This window comes from Entelurus aequoreus, linkage group LG04, assembly GCF_033978785.1.
Source record: "Entelurus aequoreus isolate RoL-2023_Sb linkage group LG04, RoL_Eaeq_v1.1, whole genome shotgun sequence".
Taxonomy (NCBI): domain Eukaryota; kingdom Metazoa; phylum Chordata; class Actinopteri; order Syngnathiformes; family Syngnathidae; genus Entelurus; species Entelurus aequoreus.
The window spans coordinates 52,110,350-52,138,094 of NC_084734.1; the positions used below are offsets into that span (position 1 = coordinate 52,110,350).

At 42.0% G+C, this 27,745-nt stretch overlaps 2 protein-coding genes across 3 annotated transcripts in view; both read left to right on the forward strand.

Moving 5' to 3' along the window:
- LOC133649204 (pleckstrin homology domain-containing family G member 3-like) overlaps positions 1-10,211 on the forward strand; it is a 28,957-nt gene extending 18,746 nt beyond the window's left edge. Inside the window, exons 15-17 of the mRNA XM_062046039.1 lie at positions 4,525-4,596; positions 4,756-5,941; positions 8,544-10,211. Coding sequence (XP_061902023.1) covers positions 4,525-4,596; positions 4,756-5,941; positions 8,544-9,238 — 1,953 coding nt within the window. The 3' untranslated portion in view covers positions 9,239-10,211. The remainder of the gene's footprint in view (positions 1-4,524; positions 4,597-4,755; positions 5,942-8,543) is intronic.
- Positions 10,212-11,015: 804 nt separating this feature from the next.
- Positions 11,016-26,891, forward strand: cep170bb (centrosomal protein 170Bb). 2 transcript variants are annotated; one of them, XM_062045242.1, is made up of 19 exons: positions 11,016-11,234; positions 11,296-11,385; positions 11,452-11,530; positions 11,598-11,656; positions 12,361-12,463; positions 12,534-12,635; positions 12,701-13,201; positions 13,266-14,206; positions 14,272-14,427; positions 14,486-14,594; positions 17,294-18,832; positions 22,817-23,000; positions 23,063-23,216; positions 23,324-23,377; positions 24,260-24,357; positions 24,906-24,987; positions 25,058-25,109; positions 25,551-25,691; positions 26,109-26,891. In XM_062045242.1, the coding sequence occupies exons 1-19, from the start codon at positions 11,073-11,075 to the stop codon at positions 26,234-26,236; spliced, it is 4,734 nt and encodes a 1,577-aa protein (XP_061901226.1). In that variant the 5' UTR covers positions 11,016-11,072; the 3' UTR covers positions 26,237-26,891. The 2 variants fall into 2 exon arrangements, with proteins under 2 accessions (XP_061901226.1, XP_061901227.1); XM_062045243.1 differs by lacking the exon at positions 25,551-25,691 and having other exon boundaries at positions 26,109-26,888.
- Positions 26,892-27,745: the final 854 nt, after the last annotated feature.

Sequence of the window (27,745 nt, forward strand, 5' to 3'; positions counted from 1 at the left end):
CATATCGGGAGAACATCCGCACCGTAACACAACATAAACACAACAGAACAAATACCCAGAATCCCATGCACCCCCCCCCCCCCCCCCCGTTTATCACACCAAGCTCGCGTCAGGTGATAAACCCCCCCCCCCCCACACACACACACATCAATCAACCCCCCCCCATATATATATATATATGAAATACTCGAGTTGGTGAATTCTAGCTGTAAATAACCACACCCTTTGATGGAGCAGCTAGACACTTGTACAGAAAGCTTTTTAAATACTTCCTTGTATTTACTGCATCCCCAACAACAGTACATGTAAATCAGTGTTTCTTAGCGCCCGCTAAAAGGCTGCCAAAAATTAGTATCTCAGCTGTGGTCCAATAGGTGGATTACAATCACGTGACCGAGAGGTACATCGGGCACTTGCGCGTTTCAGGCGATGGTCTAAGCTTGGACCGACAATCACAATATTTATTATTAGGACTTAACATGTTAGTTTATTTGCACAACCAGGTCTTCTTAGTTATATTAAGACATAGCAACCACAAAAGAACACAAACTAATGCAATCTCTTGTCCTTTCTTTGCGTTTAGTGCTGCTATCAAACACTACTAATCTAGTAGAGAATAAACTTGATAGCATCACAGAAAGTTTCTCAAACAAATCAAATGTTCAAAAAAACATTTTACAAAGTGATCGCTGCAGACACAAGCGGTCCGATTGTATTCCACAAGATGATGAAAGGGCTATTTTTAAGAGCCATTTTCTTCGACGCACTTTAGTTTTTTCCCTGACTTTAACTTTTTGAACTTATTTTGTGACTTAATGAAAGCTCTTTCCTTTCTCTCTATTTGAACGACTGATACACCCAAGAACAGAACAGCAATACGGCATTTTCTGCTAAAACTCTACACTCACTCACATGTTTTAATGCTACACTCACGCTGCTTGACCGTCGTGTGAATTTAACCACGAAGAAGAAAAACGGATGTGACGTCATATGCAACCCTCCTATAGGCCATAGCGGTACTCGGTTGTTATACATATTTTCATCACTTGTGGCAGTAATGACAATCTCAAACACAGAAGAAGTGTGGAGCTAAATTCATAAACACGTTTTTTGAGCGCAAAAATTATGACTTAAATGGTGAAGCTGTATTTTCATTTGCACCTAAATTTTATTGATAGTTTAGTTAAGAAACATATGTATTATTATTATTTATTATTAATTTATAATGTATTTATTTTAGCACAGCATACTTGTATCTAAATGTATTTTTCATCAGTCCCTTGTTTTGCAGGATATTTGATTAATATTTATTTTTGTAATCAGCCTGATCCAAGCCTTGATAATCGTCTTTGTGATTAACGCATGCTTTCATGTCATTTGGCAAGATTTACTAAATTAAACTTTTAGTATGTTAAATATTATTATTGAATACAATTAAAGTCAGGAGTAAGATTTCTAATTCAATATTAATATTTGAGTGGGTCCCAGGCCAGCTGTAGTGGAAAAGTTGTGGCCCGAGATCCAAAAGGTTAAGAACTTCTGGGGTAAATAACTCCACCATTCCTCCATGTACACCTTCCACCAAGCCCACTGTGTGACTTCAGAACAACTCTACCCACTTCTTGCTTGCCCAAAAAATGTAATACAGTGGTACCTTAACTTATGAGCTCAATTGGTCCCACGACTGAGCTCATAACTCAAAACACTTGTATCTCAAATTAGTACTACCCATTAAAATTAATTGAAATCAATTAAAATCTGTGTTGTGCCCCAAAATAGATGTTTTTGAGTCACAGACCGGAGGTCAGAGTTGACAGCAAGCATTACAGTGCATCCGGAAAGTATTCACAGGGTATCACTTTTTTTTAACATTTTGTTAAGTTACAGCCTTATTCAAAAATCGAATAAATTAATTTTTGTTCTTAAACTTCCACAGACACACCCCATAATTACAGTGTGATTTTTTTAAAATTAAAAAAACAAAAACAAAAAACAAAACATGTACATAGATATTTACGTCCTTTGCTCAATACTTTGTTGCTGCACTTTTGGCAGCAATTACAGCCTCTTGTATTTTGCAATACAATGCCACACGCTTGGCACACCTACAGTATCTTTGGGCAGTTTTGCCAATTCCTCTTTGCAACAAGAATTCAAGCTCCATCAGATTAGATAGGAAGCGTTGGTTATCATCCAGAATGTCTGTACATTGCTGCATTCATCTTAGTCTAGTCAGGGAGGTGACCAAGAACCCAATGGTCACTCTCAGAGCTACAACATTCCTCTGTGGAGAGAGGAGAACCTTCCAAAAGGACAACCATCTCTACAGCAATTCACCAATCAGGACTGTATAGTAGAGTGGCCAGACGGAAGCCAAGTTTGCCAAAATGCACCCGATAGAATCTCAGAACATGAGAAACTAAATAGGCTTGTCTGATGAGACAAAAATGTAACTCTTTGGCGTGAATGCCAGGCGTCATGTTTGGAGGAAACCAGGCACCACTCATCACCAGGTCAATACCATCCCTACAGTAACACGTGGTGGTGGCAGCAGCATCCTGTGGGGTTGTTTTTTTAGCGACAGGAACTTGGAGATATAGACAAGACATAGACGGGATAGAGGGAAAGATTTATACAGCACTGTTCAGAGACATCATGGATGAAAACTTGCTCCAGAGTACTCTTAAACTCAGACTGGAGCAATCCTTCATCTTTCAGGAAGACAACGACTCTAAGCACACAGCCAAGATATCAAAAGAACGGCTTCAGAATGTCCTTGAGTGACTCAGCCAGAGCCCAGACTTGAATCCCATAAAACATCTCTAGAGAGATCTAAAAATGTCTACGCACCAACGCTTTACTAATTAACCTGATGGAGCTTGAGAGATGCTGCAAATAGGAATAGGCAAAACCACCCAAATGTAGGTGTGCCAGCATTGTATTCAAAAAGACTTCAGGCTGTAATTGCTGCCAAAGGTACATCAACAAAGTATTGAGCAAAGGCTGTGAATATTTAAGTACATGTGATTTTTAATTTTTTAATACATTTGCAAAAGGCTCTTAAAAACTTGTCAATATGGAGTATTGTGTCTAGAATTTTGAGGACAAAATCAATTTATTCCATTTTGGAATAAGGTTGTAACATAAGAAAATATAGAAAAAGTGAAGCACTGTGAATACTCTCTGGATGCACTGTATGTGTATTTATAGTATATGTACATATACATATACCGTACATGTTATTATTATCACACACACGCATATATATATATATATACATACAGTATATAACATGTTCGCAGTCCGCCCGAATGCAGCTGAGATAGGCTCCAGCACCCCCCGCGACCCCAAAAGGGACAAGCGGTAGAAAATGGATGGATGGATGTTATTTGTATTTGTGCTTTGTTTGTGTGGACGGCGGCATATTCACAAGCATCAAGTACGCCAACCATAGAAGTGCCGAAAGACATTGCGTTGTAACACTACCACATATTTTTTTTTAATGTTATCTCATATTTTTTTATATGCATATTTTTGGACATTTTGTGTTAGTGTTGCAGTTGTTCTTTATTGGTTTGGTTCATTTCTTGAAACTGAAATGGTTTTCTTAAAACTATAAGATCATTTGTGTAAATAACCTGGATGGTTCAAGCGGTAGAAAGTGGATGGATGCCTGATTCAGAACAACATCAAAGGTCACTTACAAAAGCACATAAAAATAGAGTCATGTTTCAAAACGGTTGTCATAGACATATTAATTGTCACTTGATCACTTTGCATTGTGTAAAGACTGTAAGTGAAAATGTTGACATGTTTTATCATTATGTCATTTAAATTTTCATCATGTCCACCTCTGTTTTACTGCAATCCTTCATTGTAAATTTTAATTTGCTAGTTTTTTGTCTAGATTACACAATACAATTGTGTATCAAAGTAAAAACTAAATAAATTATTTTACGGTAAGAGTAGCCTCCAAGGTTTGACATTGCACATTGCACACATACTGTCAAGGAAGTTGTAACATGTTTATTCTCACACATAACATTAATCAATCAAAACATGTTTACAACATAATATACTGTAATATAAACACACTGATATGTACCTACATTGCTACTGGATTTTTTACTGGTTACAATCGTGGACAGCACCTGTCAGGTGTTTGATCACATTGCGTGTGAAACTCCTTCGTTAAAGTTCTACTTTCACCTGACTGTCAATGACTGCCATCAATTGATCCAATTTTTAAGAGATTCATACATGATATTCATGCTATGATGTTTTTGACTCAGTGTAACAATTGAACATTGTTTTGTGATAATTACAATAAAAGGATTTTCTTCTCATGATGTTTTGGACACAACAACTTCACATCAACACCGTCTATTAATTGGGAAAACTGTAAGCTAACTGTAATCTTTGTCAAATTACAAAGTCATCGAGGGATGAAATATGTTTTTATTTATATATTTTGAAATCTAGTTGTAAGTTAAGTAAGTAACTTGATTGGGTGACTGCTTGAAGGAGAAAGGCCTGTCCTTCAAGCAAGAATGTGGATTTGGAGGTGAGGCAGGAAACGACGCAGCTGCTGAGCAGGTAAACCAGCGTTCCTTCCAATAAGCACACATTGGAATTCCGATTGCATCAATATTATTTATCATTATTAATAATATGTATATATTATTAATACACAACCCTTCTCTTCTGATGTCAGCCTCTTGTTCTTAAGGTTCTGTTCATATCTTTCCTTTTTAGATGTCCACAAACGATCTGCTAGCAGAGGAAGTGTTGAAATCTTTACGTTCTCCTCATTCCCGCACTTTGACGGAGGAACTGAGTCGAGAAGAAGTTCCTGGAGGCGAAGAGGAACCACCTTCGCAATTTAAGCCTTCAAGTAGCGGTGAGTCTTCCGAAGACGAGGACAGCGACCGCAGTGGCAGCATCCTTCCTTCATCTGTGTTGGACAAAGCGGGCGTCATAGCTCAGCACTTCAGCAGCATCAAGAGAAGTGTTCCTGTCCAAGATGACGTCTTCTTAGTTGCGGCTTTTCCGCGGTCGTCCGGGACGACTGAACCCACCAGGCCATCGTTACAGCTCAACAGCATTGGCTCTGATGTGAGCGACGTCACGGCCTCTACAGATATGAACCTCTACTCTCCTCGTGGTGACGTGGAACGAGGCGTCCTGCGGAGACGAGATTCCATTCTCTCTAGTCAGGATCAGCTTCTTATTGGCAAGATCAAGACTTACTATGATAACCGGGACGCCAACTTCGACCTTCAGCGCAGGGAGAGCCTAACGTACATCCCAGCAGGCCTGGTCAAAACCTCAGTCAGCCGCTTAAATAGCACCGAGTCTATCTCTTTACCCTCTGCAGTAGACCAGCCTTCCCTGGAACTATATTCACCCTCGGGTGCCCATGATCACAGGTTTTCCACCGACTGCTTGGACGCTCAGAGTAAGGAAGATCCTAAAGGTTCCCGGTTGACCACAAGAGCATTCCCAACATCCGGATGTCAAAGGGTAGAAGACTTCAGACCTTCCTCTGAAATGGTCCAAATCTGGCAGGTGATGGAGCAGCAGCTCGGCGAGACGTCCTCCTTTTCTGACACCCCAAGCAGAAGACATCAGAAGGAGGGTAGAGCTTCGGACATCTCCGCTGTCACGAAAAAGTCATCCGTTCCTTCACACCTCAAGGTCAAAACCAACCAAACGACCCACACAGGAAGTCTGACCAATGCTCCCATCGTTCTCCCAGCTGAGGTCCCTCAGGTCGGGGGAAAAACAGCGGACGAGGACGACAAAGTGGAGAGCAAGGTCCGCCATCTTGCTCGTCAGTTCAGCCAGCGGATCAAAATGGTCAACCCTCTTGTCCGAAAACAAAATGACAGTAGCCTGACAAGCAGGAAGAAGTTGGCCCGCGTTGACGAGGAAAGTTCAGGTAAAGACTACACTCTTAAAACCTTTTGACTTGCATAGCTGATTATTAGCTTGAATGCAGAAGCTGAGCTTTGTGGTTCTCAAAAATCTTCTGAACTCCGAACAACAAGCATTTAAAGGCCTACTGAAATGAATTTTTTGTATTTAAACGGGGATAGCAGATCCATTCTGTGTGTCATACTTGATCATTTCGCGATATTGCCATATTTTTGCTGAAAGGATTTAGTAGAGAACATCGACGATAAAGTTCGCAACTTTTGGTCGCTGATAAAAAAAGCCTTGCCTGTACCGGAAGTAGCGTGACGTCGCAGGTTGAAGGGCTCCTCACATTTCCCCATTGTTTACACCAGCAGCGAGAGCGGTTCGGACCGAGAAAGCGACGATTACCACATTAATTTGAGCGAGGATGGAAGATTTGTGGATGAGGAACGTGAGAGTGAAGGACTAGAGTGCAGTGCAGGACGTATCTTTTTTCGCTCTGACCGTAACTTAGGTAAAAGGGCTCATTGGATTCCACACTTTCTCCTTTTTGTATTGTGGATCACAGATTTCTATTTTCAACCACCTCGGATACTATATCCTCTTGAAAATGAGAGTCAAGAACACGAAATGGACATTCACAGTGACTTTTATCTTCACGACAATACAACGGTGAGGCACTTTAGCTACGGAACTAACGTGATAACATCATGCTTAAATGCAGATAGAAACAAAAGAAATAAGCCCCTGACTGGAAGGATAGACAGAAGATCAACAATACTACTATCAGGAGACAACGAACCAAACACTGGACCTGTAACCACACGGTTAATGCTGTGCCGCCTGTCGAAGCCTAGCAATGCTGTTGCTAACGACGCCATTGAAGCTAACTTAGCTACGGGACCTCGTCAGAGCTATGATAAAAACATTAGCGCTCCACCGACGCCAGCCCTCATCTGCTAATCAACACCCGTGCTCACCTGCGTTCCAGCAATCGACGGCGCGACGAAGGACTTCACCCGATCATCGATGCGGTCTGTGGCTGGCGTCGGATAGCGCGTCTGCTATCCAAGTCAAAGTCCTCCTGGTTGTGTTGCTGCAGCCAGCCGCTAATACAGCGATCCCACCTACAGCTTTCTTCTTTGCAGTCTCCATTGTTCATTAAACAAATTGCAAAAGATTCACCAACACAGATGTCCAAAATACTGTGGAATTTTGCGATGAAAACAGAGATGTTTGTATTGGGATACAATGTGTCCGAATACTTCCGTTTCAACCATCAACGTCACGCGCAAACGTCATCATACATAGACGTTTTCAACCAGAAGTTTCGTGGGAAATTTAAAATTGCACTTTATAAGTTAACCCGGCCGTATTGGCATGTGTTGCAATGTTAAGATTTCATCAATAATGTATAAACTATCAGACTGCGTGGTCGGTAGTAGTGGGTTTCAGTAGGCCTTTAAGGTCTCAGATGGTTTTTGGTGCTATTAAGATCTCGGGTAGTTTTGGTGTTATTAAGGTACTTATACCTCACACATGTACTTATGCCTCACATGTACTTATACAGTACTTCACACATGTAGTTATACCTCACACATGTAGTTTTACCTCACATGCGTAGTTATACCTCACACGTGTACTTATACCTCACGTGTAGTTATACCTCCTCATAAGTTGCTAACAATAAATATTTATTAGAAAACTTAGAAGCACTGTTAACATTCATCTTCTATCGCTTGTCCCGTTTGGGGTCACAGGGGCGCTGGAGCCTATCCCAGCTGCTGGACAAGTCGCCGCCTCATCACAGGGCCAACACAAACAAAACATTCACGCTCATATTCACACACTAGGGCCGATTTAGTGTTGCCAATCAACCTATCCCCAGGTGCATGTCTTTGGAGGTGGGAGGAAGCCGTAGTTAAAGTTAAGTTAAAGTACCAATGATTGTCACACACACACTAGGTGTGGTGAAATTTGTCCTCTGCATTTGACCTATCCCCTTGTTCATCCCATCATTTTTGGTGATTTAACCCCCCAATTCCAACCCTTGATGCTGAGTGCCAAGCAGGGTCCCATTTTTATAGTCTTTGGTATGACTCGGCCGGGGTTTGAACTCACAAGCTACGGATCTCAGGGCGGACACTCTAACCATGTGTAGGTTACGGGGAGAACATGAAAACTCCACACAGAAAGATCCTGAGCCCAGGATCGAACCCAGGGCCTTCATATTGTGAGGCACAGGCACTAACCCCTGTGGGACTGTGCTGCCCACATTGTTAACAATACTTGTTTATTAGCCCATCTACTAGTAGGGTCAATAAAAATGTTTTTTGGTATTTTATGTCATTTGCATGGCTAACATTAAATGTTTGCTTATTTACTAGCATTGTTAAAAGTACCTGTTTATTAAATCATTTACTACTATGGTTAATTATAAATGTTAATTATTAGTTTATGTAATTCACATGGTTAACAATAAATGTTAGCTTATTTACTAGCATCGTAAATATTACATGTTCATTAGATCATTTACTAGTATTTGTTAATAATAATTATTTATTAGTTTATGTTTTAGTCTGGCTAATGTATTGATTTGCTAACACTTATTAATTGTTTGGCAGGTCAACCCAACACAGTTTTCCCTATGGGTCCTTTTAATCCGGTCCGGTCTGTGAGTCCGGGTGGAACTTGCCTTCACAGTCCTATTGAAGGTTTCAACTGGCCCGACGTGCGAGAACTGCGGTCCAAGTACTCTGACCAGAGCGTCTCCACTTCGCAGCAGATGTCTGACCTTGGCCCTCAGCGACGTTCCTGCTCTTCTTCTAGCGCGGCTCTTAGCGAGAAGTCGTTCAACAAGCACACTGCCATGGGCCACGAGTCCTGCAAACAAATCCACAGAAGAAATTCTCTGGACCCTCGGTTTATCACGGCCCACCGGCGTAAGATAACAGAGCTTCAAGGCCGCCTGGACGCTAACGGCACCGACAGAGACGACCGTGGTGCAGCAGAGGGCTCGCTAGAAACACCAACTGACAATCTCATCGTCACCAAGGCACTTTTACCAGAAGAAGCAGCAGCGAGCAAAGACGAAGACATGAAAGATAACGTGCAGATCCGCTCACCGACCAGCCGAGAGAAAATCTCCATCTTGGCCGTCATGGACCGCTGCCGGGTCTACAAGGAGTCTGATGAGTACAAGCAGAGGAGCAAGTCAATCAAGTCCTTCAGTGACGGCCCTCAAACAGTGAACGCTGCCTCAGAACCAAAGAACACGGTGAGGAGTCTCACACTTAAGTTCCAGAACCTCAACTCCTAAAATCATTCCTGGAACCAATCATGTTTTTTCTCTTGTTGCCGACATGTGATGTGGCACCGTGTCACCATCTGGACAGTGTCTCCAGGACAACAGCAACTATTCACAAAGAAAATATGTTATTGTCATATGCAAATGATATGTAAATTTGATAACTTTCCTCTTTTGACTTTGCAGTAATGTTCATCCACAAAATGTATCCTACCCTATGTATTTATACTATACATTCTATTGTTGTACTATACAGTATACAGTACATGTATACCATACAATAGATGTATTTATTATATATTTGTACTATACAGTATATTTATACCATACCCTACATGTTTATAGTACCATACATTATATATTTATACTATATGTATTTGTACTTTACAGTATATGGTACATTTATACTATATAATAGAGGTTTATAGTATCCTAAACTATGTATTTGTATAATAGTCTACACTATATTTATACTATATAATAGATTTTACAGTACAGTAGATCCCACCTATTTGCGATCTGACATATTTGTGGATTTCTTTTGTCTGCTTTAAATTGTAAGTATATTTTTAATGTAAACTTGAGTAGAAAGTGGTTTGATGGCACTATCTGCAGGGTAAAAAGTGCTGCAGTTAAACGTCCAACAGAGGGTGCTGTGTCATGAGTCAATTCAGTCAATGCTTTAAGAAGACAACGTTTTTTTTAAGTGCAATACTCGATGGCTGTCATTGTTTCTTCATGTGTAAAACTGTTTCTTAACTGGGGTATTACAGGATCAAAAGTACATGTTTTTTATAGGGGTATAATATATATATATGTATATATATATTTTTTATTTTTATTTGTATTTGTATTTGTATTTTTTTTTTTAACCTTTTTTGCCATTTGCCGGGCTCATGGAATAGATAACTCCAGCAAATATCAAAAATCTATTGTACGTAAATACTCCATTCTAAAGTAAGTAAAGATCATGGATCATGGGTATATGTGTATATTTATTTGACAAATTAAACACTGACTTTGCTCCACAAGTGCTCCACATGTGAATGACGTCGCTGAAGCTCGTGCACGCAAAACGCTAAACTAAAAAAGCACAGGTGGCTCCGCACGTGTGACGTCACAGAAATGTGCAGCGACTGAAAGGCGCGTCCTCGTTTTCTGGCGACGCATCCCTGCGTGCGTGCGTGTGAGCGCGTGCGTATTTTGCAGCAGGTTGGTGGAAAGCTTTCGTCACCCCGGAAATAACGCTGCCTTCACAACAAAAGCCCAGGCATTTGTACGGTGTAGCGTGGTCGTGAAGCAGATTAATGTGCTCATTTTAGCTTCTTGTTTACTTTTGTCAGGAAGCTTTGTAGATTCGTTGCTGGATTGGTTGCTAGAAGGACGAACTGCGTCCATCACCCTGACATACTAACAACCTTTTCGTCTGAGCGTTTGTTTTGAAAGCGAAGGCTTTTGACTTCCTGTGTGTGGTTAACGCACTGCCAATTGATGCAGCGGGTGTTGTCTAGTGAATCAGGAGCAGACAGATGCATCAGCATCTTCATCATCTTCATCGTTCTCGACCCCTCCCCCCCTCCCTCATTCCCCGCCCACACGTTGCGCACACTGTCAGCACCGCTGGAATTTGACGAGAAGCTTCAGCTGCATCCGTTGGTTTCGAGGTGAGAGACGAATGTGTGTGCGCGCTCGCTCATGCGTGTGTGTGTGTGTGTGTGTGTGTGTGTGTGGGGGGGGGGGGGGGTTATCACCTGACGCGAGCTTGGTGTGATAAGCGGGTGGGGCTCAGTTGAGGTGGGCTGAAACGTGCCAACAATGACGTCAGCGAGGTGAAGGGCATCTTGTGATGTTCGCTCACTTCCCAGAATGCCGTGGGCCGCGCCCCACCTGCAGGCCTGACAAAATGAGCGTGACGTCATGGTTCCTGGTGAGCAGCTCCGGCACTCGCCATCGTCTCCCCAAGGAGATGATCTTTGTGGGCCGGGAGGACTGCGAACTGATGCTGCAGGTGAGTCAGGTGACCCGATGACTTCCTGTGTGTGGACGCTGATGTGTCTTTGTTGTGGCAGTCTCGCAGCGTGGACAAGCAGCATGCCGTCATCAACTACAACGCCACAACTGACGAGCACCTGGTCAAGGATTTGGGCAGCTTGAACGGGGTGAGTCATGTGATGTCCTGACGGCCTCGAAAACCGTTTCTTTACGTTTTTTTATATTTCATGCAGACGTTCGTCAACGACCTGAGGATTCCCGACCAGACGTACATGACGCTCAAAGTCTCCGACATCATCCGCTTTGGATACGATATCCTTCACATGCGTTTGCCACCTGTGCAGACTCACCATCATGTCGTTTCCTTAATGGCGTGCACATTCTCACGTCTACCTGCTGGAGAAAAGTCAACACAAGGTCCCTGAAGAGGCTCTCAAGGTCAGTTGGAGGCGTGGCCAAATCCTGGTTAGCAAAAAAACACGTAAAGTACCAATGATTGTCACACACACACTAGGTGTGGTGAGATTATCCTCTGCATTTGACCCATCACCCTCACCCCCTGGGAGGTGAGGGTGAGGGAAGCAGTGAGCAGTAGTGGTGGCCGCGCCCGGGAATTATTTTTGGTGATTTAACCCCCAATTCCAACCTTTGACGCGGAGTGCCAAGCAGGGAGGAAATGGGTCCCATTTTTACAGTCTTTGGTTTGAACTCACGACTTACCGATCTCAGGACGGACACTCTAACCACTAGGCCACCGATGAAGGTGTACCAGTTTTACACAACTTTCTGTCATTTGGACTCAAATAAATAGGATAATTGGGGAAGTGCATTTCACTAAATGCATTTCAATAAGTGCACTTCAATATGAACACTTCAATAAGTACACTTTGATAAGTGCACTTAGATTGTACATGCCAGCAATTGCCAATCCAAGTTGTTTCCACCTTCCACCCAAATAAGCTCTGCTTCTTCCTACTCCTTTTCGAACATGTTGAAAAGAAACTGGAAATTGTGATGTATCATGTTGTATGCTTGCATGTTCGAAATAAACTCAAAACTCAAACTCAAACCTTGTTACCAATGCTATCGCAAACAAAGGCGTCATAAGTGAAAGTGAGCATGAGCGCCCCCTGTGGTTGCAGCATGAGAAGTACAGCAGCCAGCTGCAGATGAGTCTAAAGAGGGCGGAGCTAGAGGACGGCGCCATGATGGAGAAGAACCAGAGTATCAAGAGTCTGACGCAGGGTACGCAACAAGCTGACAAGATGAAGCGTAACTTTCTGTTTGACAAACGTTGCCTCTTCATATACCACAGAGGCTCCGCCCCCACGGCCCACGCCGCTCTACGGGCAGCCGTCCTGGTGGGGAGAAGAAGATTCTGTTAATACGTCCGACAGCAGACATGGACCTCATGCAGGTTAAGTCTTACAACCTTCCAAAAAGTTTGAGGTCTGTTGAAATCCAAACTTTATTTCTGCTCAGAGTTGCAGAAAGAAGTTTCCTCCGTGGATCACGATTTTTCCGGAAGTCTCTCCGATCCGCAAAGCAAGAGCCTCCTCCCGTCGTATCAGCGTGAGGCCAACTACTTTGAGATCCCCACCAAGGACTTGCAAACTCACAAGAGCGTGGAAGCGGAGTTACAAGAAATCCCCACCAAGGACACGGACACGCCCCTTGCTTCTCCCTCCAGCGAGACGCCGCCTGTGGTGCAGAGCCACGCCTCCTTCACCATCGAGTTTGACGACTGCAGTCCCGGTAAGATCAAGATCAAAGACCACGTGACTAAGTTCTCCTCCCGCCAAAGGAAGACTTCGCCCGCCAGCAAAACAGGAAGCACGACCCCCGTAGATGTGATGTCATCAGAAAGCAAAGTGGCAGATTGGCTGGTGCAAAGCGATGTCAGCATGATGAGACGGCGGCCGACGTGCGACGACGTCTTCAGCACCAAGAGTGACCTCGCCATCAACGTCAAGATGCTCAAAGGTCAGAGGTGACGTCATGAATAAAGTCAGCAGTTAGTTCCACTAATGCTAATGTCGTTGAACAGGTCATCACCATGACGACGGAACCCAAAGTGACTCGGAGGACCCGCTGCTTAAAGGACGGAGGAGCAAGTCCCAGCACACAATCCAACCTGAGGCGTCCCATGTGACACCTGAGCGGCCGCTGTGCCTCAGCACGCCTCCACCGGGGGCCCACGCCACAGACCCTCCAAAGCAGGAGCCCCCCGAGCACCTCAGCCAACAGGCCTTCGTCATCGAGTTCTTTGACGACAACCCGCGTAAGAAGCGCTCACAGTCTTTCACTCACAACCCCGCCCACACAGACTCTTACTCCGCCCTGAAGGCTAAGCTGGAGCGTCGCAAAGGTGGCGAGAGGCCGGCGTCCGTGCATGGCCACGTGCCCCCTACCCAGCAGGTCACGGTGCCCCTAAAAAGTCAAGCCTATGGAGGACCCCAGAGATCGAGCTCTCTGCGGAGAGAAAAGGCAGAGGCGGAGTCAGCTTCATCCAGCGCCACCTCTCGTTCTACGTCCGCCATCTTTGTTCGGCCTTTCGGCAGCATCGGGAAGAAGTCAAAGTTTGCTCAGGAGTTCGCCGTGGAACTGCTGAAAGACTCTTGTCAGCAAGACTCCTACCTTACTGGGGCCAGCATGTCACCTCCACCCATGTCTGCACCACCAGTGATGGTGTCGCCTCCTCTTGCTGCTTCACCAAAGGAAGCCTCAGCCCTGCCCACAGTGGTCAAGATTGCCCAGCCTACGGCGTTCACGAAAGCCTCCCTCGCCTCAGACGGCCTAAGCAGGGTCAGCCCTCCTTCTGCAGGTTTCGTTCTGCCACCCCAGGGTGTTCCAGGAGCAGACCCTAAAGGGTGTCAGAGGTTGTTGAGGAACGAGGAGGACGACAGCGTGAGCGAGGCTGGCACCTACACCATTGACACTGACGTCCAGGACCAGGAGGTGGAAGAAGCTCGCAACATGATCGACCAGGTGAGCTCATTGGAGCGTTTGAATCTTCACGGCTGACGCGAATGCTAAACCTTTTGTTCCGACAGGTGTTCGGTGTCCTCGACTCTCCAGAGTATGCTGAGCTGCTCCCGGGAACAGTGAGACCTGTGATCGATGAAGGCCAGGAGGAGCATGCTAACATTGCTAACCGTGCTAGCACTGCAGAAATGTTGCATGACTTCACCACAACATGTCTTCCACAGGTAACCAACACGAGTCCTTCATGTTGTCCACGTGTCTTCATCACTAGCTTTGCTTCAGATTCCACCTGCAGGTCTGGAAGGACCAAAGTGGGTTTCCTGTTGGGCCAGTCTAGCAGACGGCTTTGTCCAGCCTGGTTCCACACCTCCTCCAAGGCAGCGTCAAGAAGGTGCTTTTGTTTGTTCTTGTTTGCGTGTTTTCAACATTAGCTAAATGATGCCTTCACAAATCAAAACCACAAAAGAAATATTGATTCTTGAATAGCACATGTATTTAGTCGAGTTGCCATTGTCGCGCTTCGGTACAATAGTTTGCATTTATCGTTTATCTAATGTGATGAAAGCCAAGTTGGCTAGTCGCTGATGACATAATTCATATTTTCATCATAATAACTAAAAAGATGACACAAATATGACACAAAGATCACCCAAAGATGACATAAAGATGGCACAAAGATGACACGAACATGACACTAAGATGACACAAGTATGACAGAAATAACATAAAAAATGACACAAATATGACACGAAGATGACAAGAAGATGGCTTGATGATGACACAAATATGACAACGAAGATGACATGAAGATGGCTTGATGATGACACGAAGATGACTTGATGATGACATGAAGATGACTTCATGATGACACGACAATGACTTGATGATGACATGAAGATGACTTGATGATGACACAAATATGACAACGAAGATGACATGAAGATGGCTTGATGATGACACGAAGATGACTTGATGATGACACGACAATGACTTGATGATGACATGAAGATGACTTGATGACACGACAATGACTTGATGACATGAAGATGACTTGATGATGACACAAATATGACATGAAAATGAGATGAAAATTACACAAATATGACAGGAAGATGGCTTGATGATGACACAAAGATGACACAAAGATGACACTTGATGACGAAGATTGCTTGTTGATGACAAAACATGACATGAAGATGACACAAATATGACATGAAGATGACACAAAGATGACTTGATGATGACATGAAGATGACTTGATGACACAAATATGACATGAAGATGACTTGATGACACAAATATGACATGAAGATGACACGAAGATGGCTTGATGATGACATGAAGATGACTTGATGATGACACAAAGATGACTTGATGACACGAAGATGACATGAAGATGGCTTGATGATGACATGAAGATAACAAACATCTTCATCTCATTTTCATGTCATATTTGTGTCATCAACAAATATGACATGACAATGAGATGAAGATGAGATGAAAATGACATAAATATGAAAGGAAGACTGCTTGATGATGACACAAAGATGACTTGAAGATGACACAAAGATGACATGAAGATGACACGAAGATGACTTGATGATGACACAAACATGACATGAAAATGACACGAAGATGACATGAAGATAGCTTGATGATGACACGAAGATGACTTGATAATGACACAAATATGATATGAAAATGAGATGAAGTTGAGATGAAACTGACACAAATATGAAAGGAAGATGGCTTGATTGAGACACAAAGATGCCTTGAAGCTGACACAAATGACATGAAGATGACACAAATATGACATGAAGATGACTTGATGATGACACAAACATGACATGAAGATGACACAAACATGACATGAAGATGACACGATGATGACATGAAGATGACACGATGATGACATGAAGATGGCTTGATGATGACATGAAGATGGCTTGATGATGACTCAAACATGACATGAAGATGACACAAATATGACATGAAGATAACACAAACATGACATGAAGATGACACAAATCGTCCAAATACACAATACTTCTATTTTCACTGAATGTTGTGGTAAAGTCGCAGCAATTTGGCACAGAAAAGAGTAGAGTGGGACAGGAAATATGACACATAAACACTGCATTTTCAGAACAAAACACTATTTAATAATGTGTTCCTTAAATGTTAAAAGCACACGAGATAGAAACAAAGACAAATCCAAGCAAGTCCAATTTTTTGTCCTTCAGTTGGGTTTCTCACTGATGTTGTTGAATTTATCAAGTATATCAATCTTCATGCTCACATGTACGCAGTTTCACCTTCAGAACTTGTTGATGTTGTCAGTCCTACAGTGTGGCAGCCATGCTGCACTTTACATGCTGGCGGTCAATAGCGGAGCACGCCTTAAACAAGCAACGCTACTCAATGCGGAGCAGCCACTACGCAACGCAACACTAGGCTAAGCAAATGCGCCTTGCGGAATTCGGGACTTCTAACTTATCCCACAACAAAGCAAAAGTAAATACTGTGGTGCCAAAATCATGTGATTAGCAACTAGTCAACATCTTTGCTGCGTTAAAAGTCTGTTGAATCGCTACGTACCTCAGTGAGGAAAATAACACAAAACAAAAAAATTCATCCCTTTTCTCTTCAATCATCTTTATGTTTTTAATTAAACACAAATCTTCAAAGTGTAATTTTTACAATAAAAACTAAATCACAAAATAAGTAAATTGTTGGTAGTTGAAAGTGTTTGTTTTGAGTTAAGTACAAGAGTACAGCAGTAACATGTAGTAAAGTTTACTATGGTTGAAGTACAGCCTTAATAGTTTGTAGTCTTGTTGTCCATCTTTTCTGAACAAGCCACTTTTATTTACGTATTTCACCAAGAAGATTAAGTCTTCCTAAACAGGAGACTTAAACCACAAAAAGAGGCTTTTCAAGCTCGGACTTCTCCTTGGCACTATCACTAGCCATGACTTTTATGTCCATTTAAAGGTGAAGCTGAATGTTCACTTAAGAGAAAATACACATACTGCTGATATTTGTAGACAATGTTTGAAAGTGAAAGTTGTGTATTTGACATCCTCGCAGACTTCCTCATCGTCAGCCAGCAAGCAGAAGGTTGCAGCTTCGAGATCCTGGAGGCCTCGGAGTCCAACCGCGGCTCTCGGGCGAGAAGACGACTGCCTCAGGTTCCCCTTGAAAAGTTGGATGGTGCCACCCCCAGCCTGTCTCTTCGACCCGAATCTAACCGAGATGACAAAGGTGTGGACAGAGCTCCTCATGGGAACGTGTCCCAGTTCTTGTCTGTCCAGGATGAAGTGGATCCTGACAGACTGAGTGATGCCAGTCGCTCGGAGGACACTCCCCTTTCAAGGCAAACCAAAGACCATCCAGCTGCATTAAATTGTTGCATAAGTTCAGAGAAATCGCCCTCATCCGCAAAGTCCACCATCTTCTACATTGGTTCTGGAGACAATCCAACCAAACCGGACCCAGTCCGACTCCTAGCACAGTTTGAGAAGGCTTCTGACCCTCACGTGAAAACTCCACCAACCACCGTCGTGATCCGACACCTTAGCAGCCTTGAAGGCCAAAGGAGGACCATTAAAGCAAACAGTTCTGCACCAAACCTCCAAAGCCGGGACAAGGACTGTGTCCCCACAAAAGACACGGCCTTTGGACGTCAGGAGAGTTTTACCAAAGACGGGCCAACTAACAACGTTTGTGTGAAGAAACTGCCGCACATTTCTAGTCACGCATCCATCAGAGACCTGGAACAGAGGAAGGCCATGGACACAGAGTCCTTTCTTCAGGACACAACATCTCCTGGATCTGTGCAGAGCTCCAAGAGCCACGAGGAAGATTCGCTATCTGGCGAGTCCGATATGGACACGGCCAGCACTGTCAGCCAGCTGAGTAGCAAAAACGCCTCCGATGGTTCAGCCTTGAAAAAAGGTTCCAGGCGCAATGACCAAAAAGAGAAGGTGTCCTCCGGCCAGGAAAAGGGACGAAAGCTGTCAGCTCGTGAGCGACTTTCAGAGAAAAGGCGAAACCAAACGTCCGCTAGTGCAACAAGCAAGGCAGAAGCCGCTAAACTCTTGCAAACGCGCCGCAGTACCAAAAACCGCGGATCTGGGGGTAAATCTGAGCAGGAAATCCAAACATCTCGTCGGAATAAAATGGTAGTCTCCCCCTCACAAAAAGAGGACACTTTAAAGATGTCCATAGCAACGAATATGCAGGTTCTGATACGCTCAAACAGCCTGTCAGCACCGCGTCCCACACGAGCGTCCATGTTGCGTCGAGCACGCCTGGGAGATGCCTCGGACAACGAAGGTGCAGAGACGGACAGGGCCTCTCAAAGTTCAGACCATGTTCCTGCTACACCAAAAATGTCCCAAGAGGTGAAGAAACTGTCTAGGTTGGACATTCTAGCGCTTCCAAGGAAAAGGACAGGTTCTTTTACGACCCCAAGTGACAATGAGACTTCCTCCACGGGCAGGTCTGGTTTCTCCTCTCGCAACACAGACTCAACCTTTAACAGCAGGAAGTCTTCAGCGGGCAAAGTGGGACTTCCAGGGAGGAACACATCCACCCGCTCCAGCGGAACCAAGTTCTCCAACAGCGGTAAGTCACATTTGATGACTAAAGTCTAGGGCTGGGCGATTATGGTTGTGATCGATGCTCGTGATTAATTTAAATTCCATCATAGTGATCAGCTAAACATGGCGGAAATGTCTGTTAGAAGATACTGTAGTAGTAAACAACATTTGAGTTTAAAAACTCCACAATCTGGGTCACCGCTTGCTGTTTGCCAAACCACTGGTGAAAAGCACTGATGTATACAAGTAATCAAAGAATACAAATAATGTATCATTTGAATGTTAATTTGAAATAAAAGTAGTAGTATCAGTACACCACTGATACTTTGTCAAATGCAGAATTAAGTTTGTGATGAAAAGCAAAAAAACAAAAGAACTTTGAGAGGGGAAAAAAGTTGTTCTCTTTACCCCCACGAAACATATCAAAACAGAAGCGAAACTGTGGCCCTAAAACCAGGTATGGACTTATAGCAGACCTGGGCATTGTACGGCCCGCGGTCCGCATCCGGCCCTTTGCGCATCCCTGTCCGGCCCGCGTGAGGCCAATCATAAATTACAAAATACATTTCAAAAAGTATCTATGTCGAGTGTGCAATACAACGGTGCTGCTTTTGTTTTGAAAAGCGTTATTTGTATTACTTCCGTGTGGACGTATGCGCGTGTGTGATTGTGAGTGAATTGAACGGCGCAATCACAAATTACAAAATAAAGTTTAAAAAACATCTATGTCGTGCGCGCAATACAACTGTGCTGCTTTTATTTTGAAATGTGTTATTTATGCCGTATGTCCGGGGGGAACCTGTGAGTGAAGGTGCATAGAGACAAGTGATGAGACGCTAAAAAAAGAAAAGTTGATGAGGAATGGCGTGTTTTCAACAAGACATGGACTGCCAAGTATTTCTTTACATAAATTAATGGTAAAGCCGTGTGCTTAATGTGTGGTACACAGGTTGCTGTGTTTAAAGAATATCATTTTAATCGCCACTACACGAAGAAACACGAGGGAAAATACCGGAATGTGTCTGATGAAGCGCGCGCAAGGGAGGCAGATGCGTTGATGGTAAAACTGCAAACCCAACAAGGACTTTGTGCCATATTTCACACCCCCAGAGATGCAGCCGTCAGGACAAGTTTCGTCATTTCTCACAAAAGCGCCAGAAAAAGTAAGGCGTTTTCTGACGGAGAGTTTATTAAGGAGTGCTTATTGGACTTTGTTGCGCTGATATGCCCGGAGACATGGACTGTTTTTTGCTAACTTTGGATGAGAGCTGTGATGTACATACGTGACACCGCCCAGCTGCTCTTCTTCTTACGTGGGATAACTGCAGACTTTCAAATCACGGAGTAGCTGGCAGCCATGCAGTCAATTAAAGAGACAACCACAGGTAATGACTTGTTCACATAGGTAAATGCGTGTTTGGACATGTTAGGACTGAAATGGGACAAGCTGGCAGGTGTGACAATCCAATCCACTTTATTTATATAGCACATTTAAACAACAAAATGTTTCCAAAGTGCTGCACAACAATATTAAAAATAATATTCAAATATTATCCTTAGCTCCACCAATGACTGAATAAAAAGAAAAAACAATTACATATAAAACCAATATAAAATAAATATGATTAAAAACTATTTTTAACAGATGGTTGTCCAAATCTGACGGGGAAAAATGTTGGATAATGCAGGATAAAGTGACCATCAAAAGCAATCTACTTTTGTATAAAGTTAAGTTAGGTTAAATTAAATTATTATTAATTATTATTATTATTATCATCTTTATTATTTATCTTACGGTATATCAAAAATAATATTGAGCAAAATTTAATTGAAATATTGTCGTGTGGCCCTCCAGCAGTGCTCGGGTTGCTTATGCGGCCCCCGGTGAAAATTAATTGCCCACCCCTGGACTATAGCGTGGTTTACCTGTATTGTTGCACCTCTAGCAAGCACAATCTTAGCTATGAACAAAACAACAGTTGTCAGCTGTTAGCATATATTATCTTGATCAATGTCATGCCATGTCTGTTACAAGATACTGCAGTAGTAAGCAGTAAGGATGCAACGGTACTCGGTGTAATACTGCACAGGACAATCCGCCTTTATTTAAACATAAAAAATTGTGACCTTAATCGAGATCTTGTTACGGTACAGGGAGGGAGAAAGGAGATGGCACAGATGCAGGGACATCGTTTTAACTTTATTTATTAAATATAATATTATGAAGTGTGAACTTATTCCAAAGATGTGTATGGTGTAACTATGTGTTGCGATTAACTGAGTGTTACCAGGAGTGTTGAGCGAGAGGCGGAAGTCCAAGAGGGCAAGGCGAGCTCTGAGATCCAGGGACAGGCAGGAGGTCAGGGGCAAAAGCGAGGCGTCAAAAGTCTGTGTCCAGGCGGTACGTCGAGATCCAAAAAGGGGCAGCCAGCGAACCAGAGGGGAATACGGGGAGACGAGACACACTGCTCGTAATCAGGGGACGGAGGAATGCTGCTGGAACGACACAGGAACATGAGACAAGTGAACACGGGGGAGGAGAAAACAGAGAGAGAGATAAGTCAGCTTACTGTACGGGAACAGGTCGCTACGTTCTGGCCCGGAACGCAGGTTTGCTCTGGCTTAAGAAGCCCGGCGTCAAATCAGCTTCAGGTGTGCAGATTGCTGATTGATTGCAGCTGTGCACCGGCGCAGCTGCTGCAGGAGTGACGCGCGCAGCTGCGGGCTTGGAGGTGTGCTCAGCGCAGCGCACAGACGAATGCGCATTAGAATGCGCCCGGGCCGTGACAGATCTGACTATGTGAAAAAACTAATCATGATAATTTTTTTTGCCATATCACCCAACCTTACTAAAGTCTACTCAAAAATAGAAATGGGCAAGAAAACAAATTCCACCATGGCACCAATAACAACGTAAGTATTGATAATCAGATTGAAAAAAGAAGAAATTATCACTGCTTCATTTAATTGCTAAATGAATGCTGACTCTGCAATCTGCAACAAGTGCTTAATGGTGATATCGCACATTACTTACATCTTGTGAGTAATGTAGTTGTAATGATATTGTACAAGTAACATATTGTAGTAGGAGTAGTAGTAGTGATATTGTATAAGTAATACTGTATATTGTAAGTAATGTAGTATTAGGGATATTGTACAAGTAATATATCGTAAGTAATGTAGTAGGAGTGATATTGAACAAGTATTAGGTAGTAAGTAATGTAGTTGTATTGTAGTGATAAAAGTACTTTTTCAAAACTTTAACGCGCCAACAGCATCCATTAAAACACTGCTAGGGTAGCCAACAGTCACAACAAATAACAACAACTCAACACTTTCTCATTATGCACCAATGACCATTACAGCCAGTGAGGTTGCATTCATGAACCCCCGTTATTATTAGCATCAATATTACAAGAGTCACTTTTTGCAGGGTGTTTCTGTTCTGTGTCGCTACTATAATTATAACAATTTATTGTAGAAGTTATTACTTATTTTTTTATGTTTTACTGTCTTCTCTTGTTTTTGCGGTTAATTGGGACGGGACCTGATCGTGATATAATGATTTCAGCGAAGTACGATTATTATTATTAATAAATCAAATATTTTCAGAGGTAGAACATAAAAACCTTCTGAATATGTCTTTTTCACATTATTAAAGGACTCCAAGCATGAAATAAGACTCACAAAGTATTTTTACACTCCTTTCACCCAATATAGTAGATATAGTATTACAGTACTTAAACTAAACTGTTCTAGTCTAAAATAGTTTAGTCTAAAATATAGTCTAAGATAGTCAAGACTAAACTAGTCTAGTCTAAGATAGTGTGGTCTAAAGTAGTTTATACTAAGCTAGTCTAGTCTAAGATATATTCTATGACAGTCTAGACGAAGCTAGTCTAAGATAGTATAATCTAAAATACTTTAGTCTAGTCTAGTGTAGATGGTCACTACTGCATCTGTAAGATCAACCCCTAAAAACTTTGAAGTTTGTTCAAATATTTTTCAGGTGGCCATCTCAACTTCTCCTCATCGTCCGATGAAGACTTCAAAAGCAGCACGACTTCTCTGAAAGTTAAACGTTCGTCGCAGACCAGCATCAGGACCGCCGTGAGTCGCTCCAAGTCTGTCTCTTTGGAGACGGAGGAGGACCCGTACCAGAAGTGGTCCACGCACAGTGCGGAGATCGCCAAGTACGCCAAGATGGCCGCCATCAGTCATTGCACTAGAAGGACTGACGTGTTTCCTTGTCCAGGCTGAGTCACGACCTCGCCAAGGACTTGGCCTTCTTGGCCAAAGAGATCCACGACGTCGCTGGAGATGAAGAAACGAGTGGTGCCGCCGGCGACGTCTTTACCGCCACGCCTGAACCACGTTCTGACGCATCAGCTGTTTTGGCAAGAGAGGAGGTGAAGAAAAAATTATATAATCTCTTGTAATATTTGTCAAATCAATCAATGCTTTTTACATTTTGTTTGTTTGCTTTTCACATGATTCACTTCTTTTCTGCTTCTAGAAGGTTCCAGCGAGTTCTGCTTCCTGCGTAGAACTGGACACTATCATGAACCAGGTCACTAATTCATTGATATTGATCATTTACTGATCACTGATTGATTGATTGTAATTGTTTTCTGATCACTAATTGATTGATTGATATTGATTGTTTACTTGTGACTGATTGATTGATTGATTGTGATTATTTACTGGTCACTGTTTGATATTGTTTTTTTGGATAACTGATTGATATCTATTGTTTACTTATTACTAATTGATTCGATATTGTTTATTTGATACTGATTGATTAATAGTGATTTTTTACTGGTCACTGTTTGATATTGATTGTTTTTTGGATAACTGATTGATTGATAATAATTGTTTACTTATTACTAATTGATTGATATTGTTTATTTGATACTGATTGATTGATAATGATTATTTACTGGTCACTGATTGATATCGGTTGTTTTTTGGATAACTGATTGATTGATATTGATTGTTTACTTCTTAGTTATTGATTGATATTGTTTTCTTAATACTGATTGATATTGATTATTTACGGATCATTGTTTGATATTGATTGTTTATTTGGATAACAGATTGATTGATATTTATTGTTTACTGTTCACTGATTGATTGATATTGATTATTTATTGATCCCTGATGTATACTGATTGGTTACTGATTGATTGATATTGATTATTTATTGACCACTGTTTGACATTGATTGTTTACTTGGATAATTGATTGATTGATATTGATTGTTTACTCGGATAACTAGTTGATATTGATTGTTTACTGGTTAATGATTGATTGATATTGATTGTTTACTGGTCACTGCTTGGTTGATATTGATTTCAATAACTGATATAGAGTTACAAATATCTTAGCAAGAGTGTTTTTGATTGGTTGGCTCAATGTGGGCGGAGTTTTTCAGCTTGTCAATCATTTTCAGGCCACACAGGATTTTATACCGCTGTCACAACTGTCACATGTGTCAAAAGTGTCACATGATATCTACGACAACACACAACACCTCGCCGCCAAAATCAGGTGAGAAGTTTCTTCTGCCTGCCAACATCAGCAAATGCTATCATTGGTCCATTTCTGTGTCTGTTCTTTGTGTGTTTTTGTTTGTATGTCTTTGTGTTTGTTTATCTTTGTGTCTGTTTGTGTGGATTTTTGTTTGTCTTGTGTGTGTATGTTTGTGTTTGTTTGTCTGTCTTTGTGTGTATGTATTTGTATGTGTGCATGTTTTGTTTGTCTTTCTCGGTGTGTGTTTGTGTTTGTTTGTCTGTCTTTGTGTGTATGTATTTGTATGTGTGCCTGTGTGCATGTTTTGTTTGTCTTTCTCGGTGTGTGTTTGTGTTTGTTTGTCTGTCTTTGTGTGTATGTATTTGTATGTGTGCCTGTGTGCATGTTTTGTTTGTCTTTCTGTGTGTGTGTGTGTATTTGTCCTTGTGTGTTTTTTCTTTGTCTTTCTTTGTGTATATATGTTTCTTTCTTTGTATGAGTTTGTGTACTTGTCATTGAAATATTCACTGTGTATTGTCATTAAAAGTGTGTACTTGTCAATAAAGTAGTCAGTGTGCATCTTTTAGGGCAGTGTTCCACAACAAAGCGGACATTTGGGACAAGATTGACGCTGATGAGGAACTTCCGGTCCTGAAGACGTCCAATCAGGTTGTTTCACACGTTGCTTGATGAAGTCAGGTAGGTCATGTGACTTGACTGATCTGCTGTCATGTTGCAGGAGATCTGCTCCATCGTGACGGAGCTGCAAAGAGTCCAACGGCAGCTGGAAGGTGAGTAGAATTAAAATGAAGAAAAGTTTAGATTGTTTTCTAGAACTTTAGATTAGATTAGATTAGTTTATTTCAAAGGGGACAATGCATTTTCATAAAAACACATGACTACTCATGGTTAAAAAAGCCAGAAGGCTAGTTTTCATCTGTAGTCCCCTGGCCATGATGTAAAAAAGCAGTAAAATTACAATTTCAAAGAAAAAGAAAAGAGAGAGAAAAAGAAAAAAAGCACACGATACATATACAATATGATAACAAATTAAATACAACATCACAACATAACATTTATCTCAGCATCAAAACAGGCGTATCTTTTAGTGCTGGCAGCTGTAGGCGTTGATAAGCCACATTTTCAATGTTTTTGTGAAGGCCTTGTAAGTTGTGACCAGTTTAACCTCCTCAGGTACTGAGTTCCACACATTTGCGCTCCTTACTGACCAGGCCAACTTACTGAAAGTACTCCTGCGCAGAGGAATATAACAGTCACCTCTGACAGAGCCTCGAGTGACACGCTCACGGCTGTTTCTTTGGCTGATGAACTCTGCCAGAGGATCTGGAGCCAATTCATGCAGTACTTTATAGGTCAGTTTTAAGTCTGCAAATGTGTGAAGACTGTCCCATTTTAAAATACTGTATTTTTTTTTGAATGGCAGTGATGATAGTGCCTAGGTTTTTTATCCATAACCTTAATGGCTTGTTTGTACAAGATTTCCAATGGGTTGTTTTTTTTAACTTTGACCAGCCTGAGACCAGCTGGTAAGGCAATAGTTGAAGTGGCTGAATATCATCGAATGCAAATACAATTTTGCAACTTCAGTTGACATTTCATTTCAAATTGCACGAAAATTTGCGAGCTTAAACTTGATTATTTTACACAATTTGCCAATATGGGCTTTAAAGGAAAGCTCTGAATCTATTATTAACCCAAGATATTTATATTGGCTGACAATTTGTATCTTTCCTTCATTAATATGTATGAATCTTGTCACCTGTTTGCAGTTATCAACGAGGTCGTGGATCCTTCTAGAAGTCTTCAGTCTCTCAGTCAAAGTCCACGGAGGGCCAAGGACAACAGAGATGGCAGCAAACAAAATGGCGTATCTAAAAAACCAACTCGCCACGTGTAGTGAGGAGCCGACTTTGCTAATTGTGCACATGCTCGTTGAAAATAGAGGAAATACGCTAATTAGGTGTTAGAAAACAAACACAGGCTTTGATGTCTTTGGGGTGGAGCTAAACATAACGTATGCTGATGACATTTGGGCTTTTATTGTGAAGGTACCGCGTGAGCAAGTTGTACTGTAGTCATGTGACGTTATGTTTATGATGAATGTTTGCGATGAAGACGGTGCCTCGTCTTCGTCTCGCGGCTGAAAGGATATGTTTTGGGCTGATCGTCGAAATGACAGCCGTTCATATTTATAGATCATGTTTGAAATCATCTTCATCTCATGGTTGCTGTGACAGCAGCCGTGCCCACAAGAAGCCTTGCGACTTACTGCTGGACGACTTGAATGCTGTTACATTAGAATGAAATACGAATATGGATAATATGAATGTTCATTGAATAAAAAAATCACATGTTGCATTAAAACCATCTTTTATGTCACTACAAACACGTGCAGCAGGGAGCACCATTGTAGCAAGTGTGTTGTCAAAACGTCTTTAATTCCTTTTAGCCACTTGTTCAGTAAAATGACAGATGAGATAGGCTCCAGCACCCCCCGCGACCCCAAAAAAGGGACATGCGGTAGAAAATGGATGGATGGATGATCAATATCAAGTGAAAGAAGAAAGAAGTGGAGGAGGGAATAAGTGAACAAGGAAAGAAGGGAACAAAGTTAGAAGTAAACAAGGAAAGGAGTGGAGGAGAGATGTGAACTAGGAAACATGTGTACAGGCAAATAAGTGAACAAGAAGAGAATTAAAGGAGGAAAGAAGGGAACAAGGTTAGAAGTGGACGAGGAGGAAACAAGTGAACATGAGAAGTGAAGGAGAAAAGAAAAAAACAAGGTTAGAAGTAATTAGGAAAGATGTGAAGAAGAAATAAGTGAACGAGGGGAGAAGGAAATAAATGAACAACGAAAAAATGAACAAGAAGAACAATGAAGAAGGAAAGATGTGAAGGTTAGAATTGAAATACAAAAGAAGTGAAGAAGGAGAATCAGGTGAAAAGGTGTCATGTGGTTTTAGGGGATCGTCTTTCGATCACATGACACCACTGCAATGGTCCTGCCTCCTCAGTGTCACAAACAATGGAAAAAGGTTTCCTCTTGAACGTCTTTGTGTTGTTTTCTTTTGAATGAAGACATGGTGATTTCCGATTCCCCATTTTAATATTCAAAATATTTATTCTACAAGCTGCTGGATATTATTATTTTGGCTTTTATTTTGAAAAGTGTTAGTTTTCACTTTTGCTCATCAACTTTTGCACTCAGGTGAGTAAACTCTTCAAATTGAGATGCTTTCATTTTGGCCGACAGTCTGTTTTTCTCCGTCTATAAGTGCGTATGTCAATCATTATTGGACAAGCGGCAGCCATGCGAATGCTAACAATTATATTTAGGCTTCATTTTTTCATGATGTTTGAAGTTATATTTGCACATCCATGTAACATCCACGCAGGTGTAACTCCA

Excerpts from the sequence above, each read along its gene's own strand:
- cep170bb (XM_062045242.1), top strand. The coding sequence starts at position 11,073 with ATGTTCGCTCACTTCCCAGAATGCCGTGGGCCGCGCCCCACCTGCAGG. Across the intron at positions 14,595-17,293 it reads TCCAAGGCAGCGTCAAGAAG|ACTTCCTCATCGTCAGCCAG; the intron begins GTGCTTTTGTTT and ends ACATCCTCGCAG. Across the intron at positions 23,217-23,323 it reads CTGTTTTGGCAAGAGAGGAG|AAGGTTCCAGCGAGTTCTGC; the intron begins GTGAAGAAAAAA and ends TTCTGCTTCTAG.